Source organism: Coenobita brevimanus, chromosome 34, assembly GCF_032717465.1.
Source record: "Coenobita brevimanus isolate Jiangsu-jjx chromosome 34, ASM3271746v2, whole genome shotgun sequence".
Taxonomy (NCBI): domain Eukaryota; kingdom Metazoa; phylum Arthropoda; class Malacostraca; order Decapoda; family Coenobitidae; genus Coenobita; species Coenobita brevimanus.
In genome coordinates, this window is record NC_136987.1 from 8,836,441 (window position 1) to 8,859,410 (window position 22,970).

At 43.9% G+C, this 22,970-nt stretch overlaps 1 protein-coding gene across 1 annotated transcript; it reads left to right on the forward strand.

Moving 5' to 3' along the window:
• The first annotated feature begins 6,221 nt into the window (after nt 1-6,221).
• On the forward strand, nt 6,222-12,287 carry LOC145396095 (uncharacterized). The gene is made up of 4 exons (XM_080269561.1): nt 6,222-6,265; nt 6,465-6,894; nt 7,045-9,510; nt 11,697-12,287. The coding sequence occupies exons 1-4, from the start codon at nt 6,222-6,224 to the stop codon at nt 12,285-12,287; spliced, it is 3,531 nt and encodes a 1,176-aa protein (XP_080125687.1).
• Nucleotides 12,288-22,970: the final 10,683 nt, after the last annotated feature.

The window sequence follows — 22,970 nt, forward strand, 5'->3', positions numbered from 1 at the left end:
ATCAGACTCCTATTGTGACGTAACTGTAGGATGGTCCATTTATAACACTCTTCTTCCACTCCGTCTGGTGATTTCTCGTGTGTTGAGGGGATGACTCGGCGTTCTCAGTGTCTACCCTGCACTAAGGCCCATAAAACCATGTCATGTTAAAATGAGCTGGCAGATATGCTGTTATCTTCTCTTCTTATTGTCTCGAGTACTTAATGGAGAGTTAGAAGAACTTGGGCATTTCACACACACCAACTTCACGAAATAATATACCTAACTGGCAACTGTTGACAGTGATTCATTCTTCCTCTCCCCCACCCACCCCAAATCTCTCTCTCATATTATATATATATATATATATATATATATATATATATATATATATATATATGGATAAATGTATTCCTTAATGACGATCTGACAAGAACAATAATTTCACGATTATTCGTAATTATTAACCGTTTCATTACAACCATGATTACAGCAACAGCGAGCAGTAGGAATGTGAAAAAAGGTTTAGGTAATGGGAAAAAAGACGAACAATGGAAAAATACTCAACAGTGGAGAGAGAGAGAGAGAGAGAGAGAGAGAGAGAGAGAGATGGTGCCATCTGGCCACTCGAGTCCCACCCGCTACGTCACGGTTTGCCCAACCCAAACACCGCCTACATGCGTACTCTGGCTGCTGAGTTGACCTCTTGATTTATGGGCCTTGCCCTGCGCCACTGATTCGTTTCCTGCTCCCACTACCAGACTCACGCCCACACCAGCAGACTGAATCGCCCCCGCAGCACATTAGATACTACCAAGTGAGATTCTAGTGGACAGTTATTTACGGACCATCGTGTATAATCATGACAGTGCATGCATTGTACAGTGAAGTGTTTGTTAACCATGACACCATCAATGCAGGATTGGAGAGAGAGAGAGAGAGAGAGAGAGAGAGAGAGAGAGAGAGAGGGAGAGAGAGAGAATTGCACCCGTCTTAACGTTTGAAAATAAAGCTGTGATCGAGAGAGAGAGAGAGAGAGAGAGAGAGAATTACACCCACCTTTACGTTTGAAAATAATGCTGTGATCGAGAGAGAGAGAGAGAGAGAGAGAGAGAGAGAGAGAGAGAGAGAGAGAGAGAGAGAGAATTTTGTCCCACCTTAACATTCGAAAATGATGCTTTAATCGACAGAGAGAGAGAGAGAGAGAGACAGACAGACAGACAGACAGAGACAGAGACAGACAGACAGAGGTTGAGACCCACCCTAACATTTAAAAATAATGCTGTGAACGCACTGGACGAGAGAGAGAGAGAGAGAGAGAGAGAGAGAGAGAGAGAGATTTACACCCACCCTAACATTTAAAACTAATGTTGTGAATGCACTAAGAGAGAGAGAGAGAGAGAGAGAGAGAGAGAATTATGTCTCATCTCCACATTTGAAAATAATACTGTGATCAATATATTTATTTATTTATTTATTTATTTATTTATCTAGAGAGAGAGAATGGACCAACTTTAACATGTAAAAGAAAAAAGAATGCTTATTGGGGAGATGTCAGTTTTGACTCGACATCAGTTGTTTTTCTAATCGTGACAGAGGGAATATAAAATGAAAGACTGACTAGGAGAGTGGATGTGAATGAGGTGGCGGGAGGTGGAAGGGAGAAGGGGAGACCGGAGATGAAATGGAGGGACGGGATGTACAGATACATGAGAGAGGCGGGTAGTGTGGGTGGCAGTGAGGGCAGCCTGAAGGCGGAAGACACGGTGCCATGAAGGTAATTCGTTTGTGACCATCCCTTCCGGGATTAAGGCGTTTGGCTGTAGATAGACAGAGATAGATAAATAGATAGACTGATTGATACACAGATAGATTATACCTATGCACATACATACATACATGTCTGCAGACAGACAGACAGACAGACACACGGACAGACAGACATAAAATACTTCTTTCTGAATCGCTCACTCTTATATCAGGACACTTGGTCCCTCCTCTTTTACCACATTATACTTCAGCAACAATTCCCCCCCCCCCTTCAACGTTGCCTCCCCTTGGTGCTTTAATTTGGCCCTAGTGAGACAGTGATAATGCAGGAGATGCAGAGATAATTACCAAGCCTTCTATTAAATAAGCATCTCTGACCCTTCATTCCGATGACGTACTTGTTTTTCCAATGCTACCTCCGGGCAATTTTATTCAGTTCCTATATTACTTTCAACGCAACCAATGTTTATATCTCTAACAGTATTGACGTTCTTGGTGTTTCGCTTAACAGTACCCTCAGTTGGACCTCTCACTTTAGATCAGGGGTTCCCAACCTTTATTTAATCATTACCCCATTTTCCACACCTTGGGGTGCTTTGTGGGGTGGAAGACAATTGACAATCGTCATGGTCGAGCCTGCCACAGACGTCGTAGGACACGCATGCTCATGAATCATATGCTGCATTTGTTTGTGTGCACTTGTGATAGGATTAATGTCATTCCTACTTACAAAACCACTTACATTCTCCAATGAATACACACAACAAGAGCTTATTCATTTGTATGAGTCATACAAAAAGGTAAAAATATTCTGATCTGGCAAGTCTAGCAACTAGTCAGCTCATTCATCCCTTATAATTTAATGTTTTCTATGTTAATTCTTTAGAAATGAGTAGATTTGTATCTCTTAATATATGGTTTCAATGAGGAAAGTCATATTTTCCTCCTCTGAGACGATTTACTAACTTAAATTTATTAATGCCTAAATTCGCCTTCAGTCAACGATTTCGACAAACCGTCCCAAATCCAGGAACGGTCAACAGTCATTTTTTGCCTGCTCTGAGAGAGGTCGGAAGGCTGGACTGAAGTCGAGAGGACGCACGCTAAGAATCTGAGATGTCAGGATCGTACTGTTGTGTTCCCCTGTGCATTAATAGGGGTGGCCATCAATTTCCTCAGATTATGAATGATGAAATTACAAAATAAACAATTTGGATAATATAGTGTCATACAGTATGTATATATTTCTCAAAGTGGCTAATCAATCCAGAATAGAATATATTCTCTATAATAAGTATATATAGAAAACTATATGTATTTATATAAAAATATGTGCTTTTCACTTTCACTCACAAAGTACACACTGCTTCCTACCCAGATGACTTAACACTCCCACACACACTTCATGACTGGTGTACTACAAAAAGACTCAGAATGGCCTCTTTTATGGTAGAACACAGTCATAACTCACACCTCACTATCAACAACATCCCTCTTGTCCCACATGCACACAAAATCTTTGGTGAAATGAAGAAATGAAAGCACAGTAACAGAAGAATTTGGTAATATCTTGCAGCATAGAGCAGTTAGTTAGAAGCTGATCTGTAAAAATATTTATCTAAGACAGCCTTTCTGAAATTATCTTCATGTCCTCAAATGTGAATATTACAAAATCTTGGGTGCCGCAATATTAGTAAACAAAAGCAGAGTCTATCTTGTCCCTGGGACTGTACCTTCAACGCGCATGCGCCACTTGGATATTTGGGATGTTACGAGCGTCGTACCGATTTTTTACTTATATTGGCTAGTAATCGACTTGAAGAGGGCAATTACAAAGTATTTCGTTCCAGCCAATAGTGAGTAATGTAACTCCACCTCTTTCAGTACAATAAAAGACTACTAATGCAAAATAAATGAGGATCTTTGAGTTCATTTGATGCTAATCTAGCTGGATAAATATTTTTTACGTATTACTATGAATATAATAAGTAGTTTCCCTTCATTTCTTCTCAATTATTTGAGAAAAAAAATAATTCCTCTACACATTACAAACATTAATTTGAATCATAAGTCCACACAAAGATATATTATTAATGATTCATGAGAGTGCGACTGTTCACTGTCAGTGGCAGGCTCGACCACTTCAATGGCGGCTCCAAAGCACCATTGGGGCCGCCATTGAAGTGGTCGAGCCTGCCACTGACAGTGAACAGTCGCACTCTCATGAATCATTAATAATAATATCTTTGTGTGGACTTATGATTCAAATTAATGTTTGTAATGTGTAGAGGAATTATTATTTTTTTCCTCAAATAATTGAGAAGAAATGAAGGGAAACTACTTATTATTTTCATAGTAATACGTAAAAAATATTTATCCAGCTAGATTAGCATCAAATGAACTCAAAGATCCTCATTTATTTTGCATTAGTAGTCTTTTATTGTACTGAAAGAGGTGGAGTTACATTACTCACTATTGGCTGGAACGAAATACTTTGTAATTGCCCTCTTCAAGTCGATTACTAGCCAATATAAGTAAAAAATCGGTACGACGCTCGTAACATCCCAAATATCCAAGTGGCGCATGCGCGTTGAAGGTACAGTCCCAGGGACAAGATAGACTCTGCTTTTGTTTACTAATATTGCGGCACCCAAGATTTTGTAATATTCACATTTGAGGACATCAAGATAATTTCAGAAGGCTTGTGGGAGTCCGGTGCTGCCTGTTGTACCGAGCAGACGTGCTTCTCTCCTAGGTGCCCGGAGGACAACACTCATGGCAAGAAACAAGTGATAGAGTTGAGTGTGTAGCTCTTCCTCGGCAGCTAGTGCTTCCTCTTGCTGCGAGGTGGAGTATGATCCAGCCCATTTCTATGGATACTGTGGTGTCGGCCATGGATGTAGCGGAGGCAGACCCTTTCAGGCCACCGGGAAAGCGCCCCATAGGCAAGGCTGCCCCGGAGGAGGATAAGGTGACCTCTGGCAAGTCCCTTAGGGTGTCGTCACCACCCACAGCTGCATCGCAGATTGTCCTGGGTGAGGATGCGGCTGCACGACAGAGTGCCGAAGGTGCCGGTGAGTCAGCGCCAACAGCAGCTGTTACCAGAGTGGTCCCTAGTAGGGGTGAACCAACACCATCCACAGCTGTCAATATGGGTGTCCAGGATGCGGGTGAGTCTGGATTGGCCTGTTTTATTATTAGGTCTGTGCAGGGGTCCAGGATTTTTAACAATCCCCGGCGGCTGTCTGACGCCATCAACTCATCCCCCTTTGCCAAGTATTGTGTAGAGGGTGGCACTAAACCACTGGGTGATGGGTCTTCCCTCTCTCTTCATCTACGCCACTGTGATCTGACAAAGCTGACCAGCCCTATGGAGACCCTGACAACCTTTGGTGAGTGGGAGGTCACGTGCCGCAGGGCCCGGTCCTCTGGTGATGCAGCAGCCCTCAGCTATGGGAAGATTGGGCCAATCTCCCTAGATGTTGACATAGAGGATTTGGTAGACAGCCTCCGGCCTTTTGACAACGAGTCGTCTATCTTATTAGAGGCCTCTAGGATCCCTGTACGTTTTCCTGCCCCAGATGCTCCTCGGTTTTCCCAGTGGGTGCGCCTTGTGTATCGGGGCCCTCTCCCATCCAAGGTGCTGTATGGATACATCTACTACAATGTAGGTATGTATACTCCTGCTTTGTTGCGTTGCTATAACTGCCTTCAGTATGGACACACGCGGATCACTTGCCGCAACAAGACCAGGTGCTCGATGTGCAGTGGATACCACCCTTTCAGACCCAGTGAGGGGCAGCCCTGTGACCGCAGCCCCAGGTGCTACATGTGTGGTGGAGATCACAGGGTGGTGTCTAAGCTCTGCCCTGTATATCAGAAGGCCTTCAAGATGCATGAAGAACTCCGCCAGGGTGTGACGCCGGCCCAGGAGGTCAATAGACGGTTGCATGCTCTCCAGCCCTTGGTCCGTCCCCCTTCAGCATTGCCCAAGTTGTCTCCCAAGGTCTCTCAGGTGAGGAAGGGTGTGAGTTTTGCAGACAGTGTTGTTGGCCGCAACCGCTTCGCTGTGCTGGAGGACTTGAGCAATGACTGTTCCCTCCAGGATGTATCGTCAGTGGAGGTGTCGACCAACCCTGCCTCCCCTGCTGCTGTTATAATCCATGAGGCCCGTCCTTCACGTCCGGGCCGCCTCCACCCCCGTGCCCCTCACCGCCCTCCACCTAGTGCTCCTTCTGGACCGAATGCGGTCCTTGCTGAGGGTGTCGGGGATGTTCCTGCCCTGCCTAGCTCTCCTGACCCACGTCTACGACAGTGTGATTGACCTACAGCCCCTTCAGTGCGTGCCCATCCAGTGCGAGTATCTGACCCCACCTCCAGCAATTGTTCACCCTCCTCGGACTGCCCTCCTCCCTCAGGACCTGGCCAAGGCTTTTTTGATCTTGTCTCTGAGGCCCTGCAACTTTATCGCCATGGACTACCATTCCTTGACATCTGCTCCCGCCTCTGGCCCAAGGTATTGTCCCTACTCTTGTCCTATTCATGCCAGGCCTGAAACATCTCAGCATTATGTTTTGGAATGCGAGATCCCTTGTTCGGAAGTCACAGGATTTTAAAGTACTCTTACATGATTCGAAGCCTTGTGTTGTGGGGGTATGTGAGACCTGGCTGCACCCTCACCTGCGGCTCCAACTGGTTTTTTTTTTGACATACAGGTGTGACCGTCCTCAGGGAAGGGGCGGGGGCCTGTTGTTGGCAGTGCGGGAGGACACCCAGAGTGTGCGTCTCGCCCTCACCTCGTATCCTGGGGGACGATTGGAGGTCCTGGCTGTCAGGGTGGCCCTCACGGATGGCTGGGCTTCAACCCTCCTTTGTTACAACCCCTGCCAGGATGTGTCCAGAGAGGAGCTCCTCCACTACTTTGACCAGTTGCCAGCCCCTGCCTTCATCATGGGGGATTTCAACGCCCGTCACCACCACTGGGACCCCGCCTTGGCTGGAGCCCCCAATACCACAGGTTCCTCTCTCTTCCAGGTGCTCCTTGAGTCTCACAGGTTCAGCCTTCTTATGCCTCCAGGTCTTCATACCCGGTTTGCTCCTCACAGTGGACAGGCATCTGTACTGGATCTCGGTTTGGGTGACGCAGTATTTAATCATCCGATGGTCCATGTGGGACCGTACATGGGCAGTGACCATCTTCCCGTCTTTTGTGACTACCCGACATTGTCTCCAAGAATATCACGAGCGAGTCGTCCTTGCTGGCAGCTTCACGACGATAGATGAACGGCCTTCCAGGAGGCAGTGTCTGCTAGCTTCCCTGGTCGTTGGGGCCTCTCGGCTGAGGATTTTTCACAGATGCTGGTGCAGGCTGGACATAGGGTGTTCGGTCAGTCAGCCCGCCGTAGTATAGGCCGATCGGGGGTGCCATGGTGGTCGGCTGCTTGTGCCTCGGCTGTGCAAGCCCGCCGCCAGGCCTGGCGTGCCTGGAATCGTTACCCCACACGGGCCCTTGGGGATCGTTACCGACGCCTGGATGCAGTATGTAAGCGCACCATCAAGGTAGCCAAGCAGAAGGCATGGTCCTCTTTTTGTTCCAGCCTCTCCTTCTCCACCACATGCTCCCACACCTGGAGGTTTTTGAAGGCCATGAAGGGTGGCCCGACAACATATTCATATCCCTTGTGTCGTGATGGAGCGGATCTCCTGGATGACCTCTCCAAGGCCGAGCTCTTGGCGTCCTTCTTTGCGTCACAGCTGGGTGTTCCACCGACTTTACCTACAGCTCCCGAGTTTATTTCTGCCATCCACAGGGGCGTCTCAACTCCCCCTGCCAGTGACCTCCATTGCCCGTTCACGGCCATTGAACTCCGGGATGCCGTTGCTTCTCTACACCCGAGGAGGGCGGTTGGCCCTGACATGGTGGCTAATGACTTCCTCCTACATCTGCCGCCCAGCCTACACAGTCACTTGCTGTCAATTTACAACAACAGCTGGCAGACCGGCACATTCCCTGAGGTATGGAAGGAGTCAGTGCTGCTGCCTTTCCCAAAGCCAGGCAGGGACTCCACCATCACGTCGTCTTATCGGCCCATCGTTCTTCTGTCCTGTGTGGGGAAGCTGTTAGAGAAACTGGTGGCTCGTCGGCTCTCTTGGTGGCTGGAGTCCCGTGGCCTGCTCTCCAGGGTTCAGTGTGGTTTCCGGCCGGGCCAGGGAGCTTTGGACGTCCTATGTCAACTGGAACACATGGTACATGACACCTATAGACAGCGGCTCTACATGCTTGCCCTCTTTATAGATCTGAAGGGGGCCTTTGATTCAGCCCCACACGATGGCATTCTGTACCGCCTGTCGTGCCTGGGAGTCTTGGGCCCACCCCTGGCTTGGATGTCGAATTACCTTGCTGGCCGCAGCTTTGTGGTGTCAGTGGGTGGGGCCTTGTCAGATCCCCATCCTGTTCATCGGGGGGTTCCGCAAGGGTCTGTGCTCAGCCCACTCTTATTCAATGTGTTGCTGTCCAGCCTGCCTCAGATACGTAATGCTACTCTCCTGGTTTACGCAGATGACATCACCATCGTGTCCCAGAGCCCTTCCTTTGTGGAGGCGCAGCAGTTTCTACAGTCAGCGGCATCCACTTTTTTGGCTTGGGCCCGGAACTGGGGCCTTGCTATCAATGCTGACAAGAGCGCAGTGATGCCCTTCACTCTACGCCGTTTGCCATCATCTCCAGCAATTTCTCTGAACTCAACCTCAGTCCCTGTTGTTCGGGAGCATGTGCTGCTTGGTCTCCGGTTGGATGGGCCCATCCTCACTTGGCGCAGTCACATAGAATACTTACGGTCATCTTGTGCAAAACGACTTGACATCATGAAGAGTATTGCTGGATCCCGCTGGGGGGCAAGCAGGGACCTTTTGTTGGCGTACTATCGATCAGCCATCTTGGGGAAGATCAACTATGGCTGTTCGGTATATGGCTCAGCATCTCCTACACAACTACAACGGCTGGACACTATTCAGACGACCGCTCTCCGGATTGCGCTGGGTGCTTTCTGCTCCTCACCCACATTGTCTCTGCAGGCTGAGGCAGGTGTTCCCCCCCTCCATCATACCAGGATGAAGTTGACTTGTCGCCGCTACTTTACTATCCAGCGCTTGCCCGATGACCACCCACTCCCGGAGCTCTTTACGACAGCAGGGGTCTCGACATCTCATCCATCGTGGCCCATCAGGTCTCGACGGCCCCTCTTGGTGCGTGCTCTCCACGCTTACCACACTCTGGGACTTCCTCCACCAGCTCGCCACCCTGTCCGATCAGTATCTGCTGTGCCCCCGTGGAGGGACCTGTCCTCACCTGTGTCCTTAGACCTCCCAGAGCCCTTTTGTAAATCACAGGATGGCCACCTGGCCCCTCGCATTTTCCTGCAGATGGCTGGCTCCACCTATCTAGGGTTCATGGCTATCTTTACCGACGGCTCCCGCTCCTCCACCCCTGCAGCAACTGCAGCTGCCATCTTCGTAGAAGACTACTCCATCTGCCAGACATGGCGCTTAGGGGTTGCCCATGATGTAGTCACTGCTGAACTCTTCGCAGTCTTGAGGGCCCTGCGTTTTTTGATGTCTCATTCCTCTCCTCGGCCGGTGGTCATCTACACTGACTGCAGAGCGGCCCTTCATCTCATCGCTTCTTCTAAACCCTGCTCCATACGTCATCTGGTTTATGAAATCCAGGATGACCTTGCTCAGCTGCTGCAGGGAGGCTGGAAGGTACAGTCGCCAAACCTTCCACCTGGGCCACCTAGCAGCGAGAGGTGGGTAACGGGTGCTGGCAACAGTGAGTCTGTTTGTTCGTGTGTACTTGCTCGACGAAAGTTCGGATCATCAATTCTCTTTGTCCGTAGTGAACCTCCGTCGGAGTCAAAGTTTATCCCATAGATGGCTGGGTACGGAGTTGGGTTAGGAGAAAAATGTCTCAGGAGTAAGGCGGCTCTCCCATCGGCTCAGCCAGTTGCATGAAACTGGTCGCACGGAAGACTGTTGTGTGCCACAGGTCGCGGTGACCAAGGCCAAATAAATATGACTATATTAATTTATAATAAGGTAATATATATAATATTATGATATAAACATGCAGTATTATGTATAATGCAATAATATATATTATACTTATTTGGCCTTGGTTTGTGAAACCTGTGGCACGCAACATTACCATGCGACCGGTTTCCTGCAACAGGTCAAGCTGATGGGAGAGCTGCTTAAGGGGAGAGCTTGGCACAGTGAAGGCCAGGGCAGGCCCCGGACGGGGGGAAGGGGTTTCGTTATTCATACCGCCAGTGACAATAATTGCCGAACTATTTTTTGAGGTCCATTAGCATTCTGGTAAATAGTTGCATGCTTAACAATGCTAAACATTTTATTTTCTATGTTGGTTTTATATTGTTACCATAACATGTTAATGCACTATAACTATGTACTGGAATCGCTCCAAGCCTTTCTCTTTCATACTGCCTGCTTATATCAGTAATTCCATTTCACAGGGTTATCACTTGATACCAATATCAGTATAGGTTGAAGAGGAATGCATTTACCTAACATCTACGTCCAGTTGCAAGTAAGATTACCTGCCATATTCACATCATGAATGACACTGGCCAATAAAAATTAGGATGGTGCTCAGACACTGTTAACGGTTGCTTATTTCCTCGTTGATAGTACTTCAGGTAGATGTTTTCAAGTGTTCTGTGGTGCACCACGAAGAGGTAGGAGGTTAAAATACTGTCACTTCAACAGGCAGAGTTTATGCATACTGTTGTCGAATGTGGCTATTATATCAACTATGATAATGACTTACCGTATCATATTTCATATGACTATGGTCATTACAGTATACCTTTATAGTCCATTCATCTAACGAATGATTGAATTACACATTACAAGGAAAACTGATTGTGAGCGGTGTCACTTACAGCATGTGTGAGGTCACACATTTACAAGCTCATCGATTATCCACCGAACAACATTATCTCACATTACAGCAAGATGAAGACACCACCTCTCCACCACAGTATGCAAAAGCTTCCAGTCTTATTAAGTGCAACTGCTATTGATTCCTGAATTGTTGGGACATTCATATCACTATTGCCTGTGATATTACATTGGTGATTGGTAAATGCAACATGACAAACATGAAATTATCATTACGAACCTAGGCGCTTTAGCGCCGTGACCGAGGCCCGGTGTGCGAGGATATGTGATGTTGGTTGTCGTCTGGCTGCTACTAAGACCTAGGTCATAAGATAAGGGCTTGGTGTTTAATAGGAGAAACCCTTCTCTCCTGACTGGGATGGAACCACGTCACACGGATCAACCGACTCGAGTCAGTATTCTGCCTCAACGAACGAGTTTCTACCTCCGACGTCTACTTCCTACCTCTCCTACTTAATTTAAATTAATATTCGCCCAGTGAGTAATCCGTAACGAGTAATGACCTAACTTATCATGTCTCGGATCAAGAATGGTATTTCAATAGGTTTAATCGAGACCGGCCCAGAACTGGCGAAATGCAAATCGAACAGTCAGACACCGGTGTCTATTTTTCTACCGTATGGACCGGTTACATGACGGTTCTTCCCCCCAATATTCAGTAGATAATTTTTAGCCATGGGTTCATCATGTAACAATGGAAAAAGAATACGTTTTAATATATGTAAAGATGCGATTATTTTAGATTGTTTTACGTTTTGTTTTCAATACTCGCATTATCCAGTACTTTCAAGAGTTCCTTTGAAATTCTATCGGCTAAAAATTATCGACTGAATATTGGGTTGAACTCTGACTGAGGTTCACTACGGAAGACGAGAGTTGATGATTCAAACTTTCGTCGAGCATGTACACACGAACAGACACACTGTTGCCAGCACCCTTTACCCACCTCTCGCGACCAGGTGGCCCAGGTGGAAAGTTTGGCGACTGTACGTCTGCAATGGATTCCCTCCCATGTGGGCATCAGGGGCAATGATGTGGTGGATGCAGCAGCTCGGATGGCCTTGACTTTTCCTGATGTGGAGCCCTACCCCTTGCCAGCCATTACTCACCGTCGCCTCTTAGCCACGAGGTGTAGTCAGGCATGGAATGCTGATCTCTACGCCTCCCTCCCCACAACAGCGCTGGGCTTATATCGCTCCGACTCATCGGACCAACCTTGGGTACGCTCTGTCTCCCGGATCCTGGACGTCGCTATCACCCGCCTGCGTATTGGACATGTTGGACTGGCATCACATCTGCATCGGCTGCGACTGCACCCAGATCCCTACTGCCAGTGGTGTGTGAATCAAGAGGAAACTGTGGCCCACTTTCTGCTGCATTGCCCACGCTTCTACTCCATCCGCACCGCCCTGAGGGAGCGCCTTGCAACCCTCGGTATCCTGGACTTCACCCTCCCCATCCTTCTTGGTGGGGTGGGCCTAGATCGGCACCTACGCCACTCAGTTATACGCCATGTTTGTGTCTTCCTTCGCAGATCAGGGCAACTTCGCCGCCTATGATTAAAGAGTTCTGCTACACCTGAACCACCGTTAGGGCTACATCTGACTACACGTCGGGTCCAGCCCTTCAATCAACACCAAGACCAAGACCATAATTTCAGAAAGGCTGTCTTAGATAAATATTTTTACAGATCAGCTTCTAACTAACTGCTCTATGCTGCAAGATATTACCAAATTCTTCTGTTACTGTGCTTTCATTTCTTCATTTCACCAAAGATTTTGTGTGCATGTGGGACAAGAGGGATGTTGTTGATAGTGAGGTGTGAGTTATGACTGTGTTCTACCATAAAAGAGGCCATTCTGAGTCTTTTTGTAGTACACCAGTCATGAAGTGTGTGTGGGAGTGTTAAGTCATCTGGGTAGGAAGCAGTGTGTACTTTGTGAGTGAAAGTGAAAAGCACATATTTTTATATAAATACATATAGTTTTCTATATATACTTATTATAGAGAATATATTCTATTCTGGATTGATTAGCCACTTTGAGAAATATATACATACTGTATGACACTATATTATCCAAATTGTTTATTTTGTAATTTCATCATTCATAATCTGAGGAAATTGATGGCCACCCCTATTAATGCACAGGGGAACACAACAGTACGATCCTGACATCTCAGATTCTCAACGTGCGTCCTCTCGACTTCAGTCCAGCCTTCCGACCTCTCTCAGAGCAGGCAAAAAATGACTTGACCGTTCCTGGATTTGGGACGGTTTGTCGAAATCGTTGACTGAAGGCGAATTTAGGCATTAATAAATTTAAGTTAGTAAATCGTCTCAGAGGAGGAAAATATGACTTTCCTCATTGAAACCATATATTAAGAGATACAAATCTACTCATTTCTAAAGAATTAACATAGAAAACATTAAATTATAAGGGATGAATGAGCTGACTAGTTGCTAGACTTGCCAGATCAGAATATTTTTACCTTTTTGTATGACTCATACAAATGAATAAGCTCTTGTTGTGTGTATTCATTGGAGAATGTAAGTGGTTTTGTAAGTAGGAATGACATTAATCCTATCACAAGTGCACACAAACAAATGCAGCATATGATTCATGAGCATGCGTGTCCTACGACGTCTGTGGCAGGCTCGACCATGACGATTGTCAATTGTCTTCCACCCCACAAAGTACCCCATTTTAACATTTTGATGCCTAGATTTTAGTTTGAATGTAGGACTTAATTAAAGGTTAGGCTAAAACCAAGAGAGTTATTGCAAGGAGTAATTTATTTTTATTATTAACACTGATACCAAATAAACATGACTTTAAACATTCATCTCTGAATTTTAGTATAGGTCTGAAAGTCTATCACAACTGGTATGATTTTTAGATTTTTTTTTTTTTTGTTACCTCCCCCATTACCCTTCACAAAAGACCAAATTACCCCACTTGGGGTAATTTACCCCAGGTTGGGAACCCCTGCTTTAGATCACTGGCTAAAACCACCTCAAAGAAACTTATATTAGTGTGCTGAGTCCGTAACTTGTTTACTGATGAGCAGTTAGCTGTGCCTCCCAGCTGGAATACTGCTTACCCTTGCGGAGCGGGTGTGGACAGGTTGCACTAAAACAACTGGGCAAAATTAGGAACAAGCTTTGAGAATAATGAATAACCAAGAAATAACAAATGAACTACCACCCCTACAAGTAATACGGAATGTTGCCTCCCTTACATTATTTTACAAATACTTTTATGGCAAATGCTTCGATAAAGTTGTACCAGCTTTGCCACCTCTCCACGTCGTACCCCGTGCTACACGGGCATATGGAAGCGCTAATGCGTGAATTGACTGTCACACTACCACATTGCAAAGCTTCTTCCTATCAGAATTCGTTTATTCCTCGAACCACTTCTCTTTACAACTCGCTTCCTCAGATTAGTTTCCACCCAAAATGTCAACTCACAGCAGTTCAAATCCAACTCTTATATCTATATATCTATATATATATATATATATATATATATATATATATATATATATATATATATGAATGGAGGACACTTGTAGTCAGGTGAATGGATTTTTAGTTATGATTCTTCATTTCATTTTCAGTTTAAAAAAAAATATTGTATATGAAAGGTCTACATCATATATTTTTCGTCCTAACAGCCCAAATATTCGTCGATTTGGGGCCTATTTCATGCATTTAGTGCCAAAAAACGACAGAGCTACGACTTTACATCCTTTCCCATGGCATTTCTTTGTGACTAACATTATATTCCCGTCTTAATTTGTCGCTACAACACAGCATTGAAGATGGAGAGATGGCAATTTTAGTCCAAGTTAGAGTACAAACAGTACTGTGAAGTGAAGGGTGTTAGTGAAGGATATATCTTTCTTCCATTGTTAGTGTCCCCTTAACTGAATACAATAGTCCTTTAGTAGCAAGAATATTTTGGAAAATTATATCATCGGGTTGAAGGCATAAGAGACAAATTCACCTAGAACAGCACAAATACGATAGATAAATAATAGGCCTACATTCATAATAGAGAGGCTGACAAATGCTGGATCGTCTTTCAATACCAAGAATACGAATAGTGTGGAAAAATACGTCATTGGTCTGAAGAAGTTAAAGATAGATACATTTCACTTAGAGGTATCAAGAACACGATAGATAAACAATAGGCCAACATCACTGGAATACAGAGCATGACAAATGCTGGGTCACATCCCGGGATTCACGTATGTTACTGACGACTGATTCTTTGTTGTGAATTGGAGTTGGTTTTTCATGGAGAACTAGAGGCGCGGGAAGATTCTTTACTCTCTCTCCGAAAAAAAAAAACAAAGTCATGAAAACTTTCCTCTCGTAACTGATTTTTTTTTTTCTTAAAGACAAGATTTTACGCTTTTCTTGTCCTTCCTGGAGAGAGAGAGAGAGAGAGAGAGAGAGAGAGAGAGAGAGAGAGAGAGAGAGAGAGAGAGAGAGAGAGAGAGAATCAAGTCACGTGTAGCTGATCGTGAGTTTATTGCTGAATCTCGACCGTGCCGTGTTCAGAACGTGTACAGGACTGGAGATGGGACATGGGTTCGCCTCGCGTTGCCTTATTATTTGATTGGGCTTAGAGTGGTTGTCAGACTGGTGGCGCCACTGCTGTTGCTACCCCTTGACCTGTATTGTCGTCGGGTTAAGGAGTTTCCCGAGCACCTCTTCTTTAGAGATTTATCCTGAATATTATGCATCAGTATTATCTTTTATGTCACTTACATGCTTTTAATATTGACACAGAGTGCATAAATAGCGTAGAAGAACATAATAACGTACCAAATATTGAAGTAAACGAATAGGGAAAAGGTGGAAGAAGGCACGGATGGGAGGAGGGGAGGCGTTCGCTCCTTTCTTATTTTTAACAGATCATTAATTTCTCATAAGAATGATGTTAGATACCAAAACATATGCACTAAATATTTTAATTATACATTATCATGGAATCATTTAAATGCGGTAACAAATTTTTAGGAATTAAGCAATGAGTCAGCATGGATTCAGACATGAAGTATTCCAGTGTCACCCCTCTCCCCCCACTCCTTTCCAAAGTGCTGGATCCGGCTCCGTGCCAGGGAGCTTCCTTATCAGACAAGAATTGCGACCTCGAAACCGGTGTCGCATTTTATATTTCATTTAGGCTACTTAACAGATGAGTTTATAGTTTTTTTTTTTTTTTGCTCCATTTTTTTTTTTTTTTTTTTTTTGTGGGGGCACATCTTGTAGTGATAGCGTTACTGTGGGCTATAACTCTAACCCCTCTAGTCTGAAAACTATTCTATACTTACTGAAATAATCTGGAGTTAACATGACTACATTCCTTTTACTCTAACTTGGCCTAAAATTGCCATCTCTCCGTCTTGAATGCTTTAAGTTTACGGTGCCACACATGATGATGTGCTGTGTATAGGATGTACACCCGTACCATTATCAATTTCTTTTTAGCACAAAACTACGTGAAATAAGGAGAACTGGGACGAAAAACTGAGCCACGTCATAGAAAAAAGAACACAAAGTATACAATACGTCATCGACCTCAAGGGGATCAATACTTCCGTAGCGAACGAATTTTATTTTATTCTTGCTACCTCCAGACGCTTTGATTCAGCTTAGAGAAGAGTCCCATGGTAGTGTAGGGGTTAGAGAAGGCTGTAGCTAACCCCTCAAGTTCGAAAAGTCTCTCCTAAGCTGCATACAATCGTCTGAAGGTAGCTAGAATAACAAGGTAATATGTCATCGTTGTGAAATGGTTCCTATCTAGTAGGTGACGTCTTTTGTTGTTGTTGTTATTATTATAATTACTATTATTATTATTATTATTATTATTATTATTTCTACTACCACTACTACTATTATTACTGCTACTACTACTACTACTATTACAAGTAGTAATAATACTAGTATAATGGTAATAATATCCTCAAAATTCACTAGTAACATCTGTTCTGGGACTGCCCCACATTATAAGAATGTCAGTGTCCGTACATGGTAACCATATTGTTATGTTTTGCGGTGCTTCTGCCCATGAATGAATAATTACATGCAGAATGTTTAGAGACGTGATATGTTTTCTGCAAAAGCGTAAGTTCTATCTCAGCTGGGGTAGGGAACAGTCTGGTCTAAATTTAGAAGACTTAACTGCCTTTCCACAAGACCCATCGGTATAATTTACAAAAGCGCTCGTCGATCGCTTGGGGGTGAAGAGAAATGGGATGTTGAGCACAGGAATGGGTGGGATAGTCCTGAATTTTGGAAAGAGGTCGGACTAGGGCAGGAAGGTATACCTTGTGAAAATAAGTGGTGAACGATTATTGGTTAGAGTGCAATGAAGGTTTATTTCATAATACTCCTCAAGAGCTAAGGTGTTAAGGGAGAGAGGGGTTAAAGAACTGTATGGCGGATATAGAAACGAGAAGGATGAGCTGAAACTGTGGTGGGGATAGGAACGAGCAAGGGAAATATAGTCTCTGTAAATGGATGGCCTACGTTTAATGGATTAAATGCTGCGAAGGTTTATTCTTTTTTCTAAGTTTTCTCTTACAAGGTAAACTATAATACTTTTACTTTAATCTGGACTAAAATTGCCCTCAATCCATCTTGAAGGCTGAGTTGGAAAAATAGATTAACACTAAAATATGTTCCTCATCACAAAGCAGTGCTATTCAGAGGATGTAAAACCGTAGCACTGTATTTTTCTGCCACCCAGCTATGTGAAATAAGCTGAAAAAAAAAAAAAACGAAAATCTGGGCCAAGTTAGAGTAAAAAGGGTTTTTGCATTGTTGTCAGATGCTTAGCGTCTTGCGATACAGGTAGCAAGCAAACCAAAACTTTGCACCCTCATTCTACAGCATCCGGCTCTAAGAAATCTAGAAGCTCAAAACAAATATGATAATACCTTGGACATACCTAAAAAGATTTACTTTATAATACAGTCAGACCTAAAACGGTTCTATATAGCCCTCCCGGATGCTTTCGTTGCTAAAGTCGTTCTATTTTATCAAGGCAGTTTGGGTCAGGCTCTCTGGGACCTCACACTGTTAGCTCTGTCGTCACATCACCGCCGACACACGTGTAATTATTTGTGTTCACCTCTCTCTCTCTCTCTCTCTCTCTCACTCACTCCTATTTTAAGCTAGTAACTACTTATAAATGAATTTTAAACACTCTGTATAGATGTAATTCAATAAAAAAGCTGTAGTATAGTATACATCTCATAAGACTTGTCAGCGTTGCCTTTGAGACGTTGTCAGGTGGTGACACGAGGGACAGCCCTGCGTGAGTGGGTCATACTCGGTCAGTCTCCCGCCATGGAAGCTATTTAAAAAAAAAAAAAAAAAAACGCACCTATAGACTTTTACCTCAGGGGTGGTGTGGAAAAAAAGTCGAAAACAAGAGAAAAAATTAAGAAAATACAATTAGTAGTAGTTAATATATAATACGAGAGAGAGAGAGAGAGAGAGCGCACGTGTGTGGCGACGATGTGGCAACAGAGCTAACAGAGTGAGGTCCCAGAGAGCCCGACCCAAACTGCCTTGATAAAATAGAACGACTGTAGGCAGCGGTTTCATTTAGAATTGCCTCCTCCTCCTCTGTGCTCTGCCTGAAGAAAAACAGTGTCTAGTCCACTATGTTGAGTGGGAAAAGCATTCTTGCTGACATAAATGTGGCATGTATTCAATATGGTCAGTGGGTATTAACACAAGTAGTAACAAGTGAAAATGTGTGGCCTTTAGGAGGACTGCTGGGCCTCAGGGTCTTTAATATAGAAAAATAAATAAATAAATAAAGAGCACTTAGATGCAATACCTGTACCCACCAGTTATCTAAGGGCTGACTTTGCCGTGTGACCTTGCCCCTCGACTGATTGGTCTTAAAATCGAACTCCTGCTTGATCCTTAAATCATTCCACTAAGTCTGATCTAGAATGCATCACAACTGTTGGACTGAACCTTGCCATTTTGCTTTTTCCTGTAAGCTAAACCTTTGCCTGATTTTTCTCAGCATCGAATCCCTTTATCATTGCCTTACCCTGAACACTCCCACAAGGTTTGGTATAAATCGGAAAAACACTATTCAAGTCGCTCTTGCCGAGTGATCTTGACTTCTGACGCCTTGTTCTAAAAAAAAAACAATAGGTCAATCCCTGTGTCGATGCTCAACCCTTCCACTAAGTTTGGTTCAGTGCAGATCAACATTGTCATATTTTAGTTCACACTTTGTCACACGGATCGAGCTTTGACCTTGTCCTGTGACCTTGACCTTTAACTGTTCTCGAAATCGAATCCCTTCTTCTTACCCTCGACCTTTCCACCAAGTTTGGCCCAAATCGAATAAGAACTGTTTAAGCTGACCTTTCTCGATCAAAATCTGAACTAGCCCTTGGCCTTGACCTTTGACCTATTGTTCTCAAAAACAGTTGTCAACCCCTTGGCTGTCCCTCAACTTTTCCATCGTATTATTATAATCGGATCAGTATTATTTGGCTAATTTTGTTCACACACACACACACACACACACACACACACACACACACGTACGCGTGCAAAGTGAAACTTTACACTCACTCTCTTGCTTCGCTAGCGCTGGCGTAAGAAACTTAACAGGGAAACCAGAAAAAGCATAAATTAACAATTGATAAAAATGTTACTGTTGATCAGCCCAAGTATATCTGGCTGAGCAAACCCATCAACCGCAGGCATAATGAAGTACAGTACTAAATTACATGCGGAAGCTTTAGGGCTCTTGAAGTAATGCCCTTAGTGTGGTGTGGTGTGAAAGGGTGCTGTGGTGTGGTGTGGTTTGGTGTGGTGTGAAAGGGTGCTGTGGTGTGGTGTGCTGTGAAAGGATGATGTAGTGTGGTGTGGGACACTGATTTTCTGTGGAGTGTGGTATGGTTTGGTGTGGTGTGGTGTAGTGTGGTATGGTGTGGGACGGTGATTTTCTGTGGCATGGTGTGGTTTGGTTTGATGTGGTGTAGTGTACTGTGGTATGGTGTGGAACGCGGTGATTTTCTGTGGTGTGGTGTGGTGTGATAAGGTGTAGCGCTATGGTGTGGGACGGTGATTTTCTGTGGTGTGGTGAGGTGTGCAATATGATGTTGTGGCATAGTGTGGGATGGTGATTTTCTGTGGTGTGATATGGTGTGATATGTTGTGGTGTGGTATGGTGTGGGACGGTGATTTTCTGTGGTGTCGTATGGTGTGGTATGTTATGGTGTGACGTGGTGTGATATGGTGTGGTGTCGTGTCGTGTGGGAAGGTGACTTTCTGTGGTGTGGTGTGTTGTGGTGTGGTACGTGTGGTATGGTGTGGGACGGTGATTTTCTGTGGTGTGGTGTGGTGTGGTGTGGTGTGGTGTGGTATGGCGTGTGGGGGTCGGTGATTTTGTGATGTGGTATGGTATGGTGTGGTGTGGTGTGGTGAGGTTCGGTAAGGGACGGTGATTTTCTGTGATGTGGTGTGACTTCGATAAAGGTAGTAAAGTCTGCAGGAGTGAAGTACGTCTGGTCAGAAAGTCGGTAGTGAGAAGCAGGCAAAAAAAAAAAAAAAAAAAAAATCGAGATGCTCCTACAGATAAAATACACGCGATATCAGTCTGGACGAGTTAGCTCAAGATAATTTGCAGATATGGAACCAAAAACGTGTCTATAAACATCCTTGACCTTTAAATGTATATAAATTGGCTTCTTTATACGATACGCTTCATGCATTCATTACCATACAACCCACAACTAAACCAGAGTGGCTTAAAGTGGAAGAACACGAAAAAATTAAACGATTTCTGATGAGAGTAAACTGATATGGAAATTTATCACAAACACTGGTTATCTCTCTCTCTCTCTCTCTCTCTCTCTCTCTCTCTCTCTCTCTGTCTTATGTATAAACTTCTCAAAATTTATCTTACCTTATCAAAAGCGGGGCGATACTTGCAGTGGAAGTGACGGCCTTGAGAAGACTGACATGAAACTATGATGACGATGGTCACTTTCTCAGTTGCCAGAGTTTCATTTTATCGCTGCACTTGCTCTTAAAAGGCGCTACATTTTCGCTAGGTGGAAGAATTGGGATTCACAGACATACTGTATTTATGATTTGCTTCGGGTTGTTACTAGGTTTCATAATAATAATAATAATTATAATAATAATAATAATAATGATAACAGGCGGCGATAGGGAAGCTGTTATTGTTTTCAGTTTGTGTGTGTTCTTACCTAATTGTATCTTTACAGGAATGAGTCAAGGTCGTACTGTCCCGTGTCTTAAACCATATTTATCGTACATATCCTTAAATTTGTGAATTGTTTTGGCACACACTATTTCATTCGGTAGTGCATTCCATTGGTCAATTGCTCTGTTTGGGAAACTGAATTTCCTTACGTCTTTATCACCTCTCTTCTTATGCAGTTTTTTGCAGTCCTCTTGCTGATGCTTCTCCATGTGTTAAGTTTTTTTTTTTTTTTTTTTTTTGTGTCCGACTCTGGGCAAAGGCTTCAGGGCCTATATCTCGGGGGCAGTAGCCTATCCCAAGGCCCAGTAGTCCTCCTACACCTCCACATGTCACCACTTCGGCGCTAACACCCACCGTCCATATTGAATACATGCTAGCGCTGTCTCATACAGGACTGGTGTATTGGTATTAGCGGGGGTACTTTTACGACATGTCGGCGGGTCATCTGGTAGATCAGGAAAGTCTGCTTCTTTGAAATTCAAATCCTTAAACTGTTCCCTGCCCCAGCCGGGATTCGAACCTGGGTCCATCAGGACTGCAGGCCGCCTCTCTACCGATAAGTAATCATTTATGTCTATTTTCTCCTTCCCTGATATGCACTTATATAGCATTATCATGTCACCTCTTTTCCTTCGCTCCTGTAGTGTTGGTAGATTCAGTTTATTTAGTCTTTCTTCGTAGCTTAGGTCCCTCAAGCTTGGTATCCATCTTGTAGCGGCCCTTTGAACTTTTTCAATCTTGTCTATGTGCTTTTTGAGATGAGGACTCCAGACTACTGATGCATATTCCAGGGTTGGTCTAATGAATGATGTTATTATCCTTCTTAGCATGTCTTCATTTATGTATGTGAATGCTATTCTCATATTTGCAAGTAGTGTATACATGTTCCATACCTTCTCGCTGATGTGGTCAGCCGGAGATAGTCTGTTTTTGATGATCACAACTAGGTCTTTCTCTCTTTCTGATGTGTATAGGGTTTTATTTCCTAACTTATAATCCCAATCAGGTCTTTTTCCACTTTTACCAATCTTGATTACATGACACTTGTCCACATTGAATTCCATTTGCCATGTACTACTCCATTCATGAAGTTTATTTAATTCTTCTTGTAGCTCTTTACAAGAGTCTGTGTTAGTAATTCTCCTTTGTATTTTTGCATCATCTGCAAACATATTCAGATAGCTCTCATTTCCAGTGTTACTGTTTATATCATTTATATACACTAAAAACATGATTGGTGCCAGCACTGAACCCTGTGGTACTGCACTAGTCACTTCTTTCCATGATGAGTAGTTTCCTCTTACCACTGTTCTCATTTCGCTTTTTATGAGAAAGTCTTGCATCCAACAAAACAGTTTGCCTCGAATTCCTCCTTGATGCTATAGTTTCCATAAAAGTCTTTGGTGTGGTACTGTGTCAAAAGCTTTCTTGAAATCTAAATAGATACTGTCCACCCATCCTTCCCTTTCTTGTATTGTGTTTCTTACTCTGTCATAGTAGCTCAACAGATTAGTAACACATGATTTTCCTTTTCTGAAACCAAACTGTCTTTCTCTTATAATACTGTTTTCTTCCAGATGGTTTACTCAAGCTTTTCTTATAAGCTTTTCTAATACCTTGCTTACAACACTGGTCAGTGATACTGGTCGGTAGTTGAGAGGATTTTGTCTATTTCCTTTCTTGAATAAGGGGACAATATTTGCTTTTTTTCCAAATATCAGGTAGTTTACCTTGACTCAAGGATTTCTTGAAAATTAAAAATAATGGTTTACTTAACTCCTTTGCACATTCTCGTAGTACCTAACATGAAATTTCATCAGGACCACTTGCTTTTCCTCTGTCTAATCTACTTAACTCCTCCTGTATTACTTTTTCTGCTATTTGTATATCTGGCAGTATGTGTGGACATGCATGTTCCACATAGTCCCTCTCAAAATTTTTTTCTTCTGTAAAAAC

Coding starts and splice junctions, on each gene's coding strand:
- LOC145396095 (XM_080269561.1), top strand. CDS start 6,222: ATGGACTACCATTCCTTGACATCTGCTCCCGCCTCTGGCCCAAG. Junction 6,895..7,044: donor ATCTCGGTTTGGGTGACGCA/GTATTTAATCAT, acceptor ACGGCCTTCCAG/GAGGCAGTGTCTGCTAGCTT. Junction 9,511..11,696: donor TGCTGCAGGGAGGCTGGAAG/GTACAGTCGCCA, acceptor CAGGTGGCCCAG/GTGGAAAGTTTGGCGACTGT.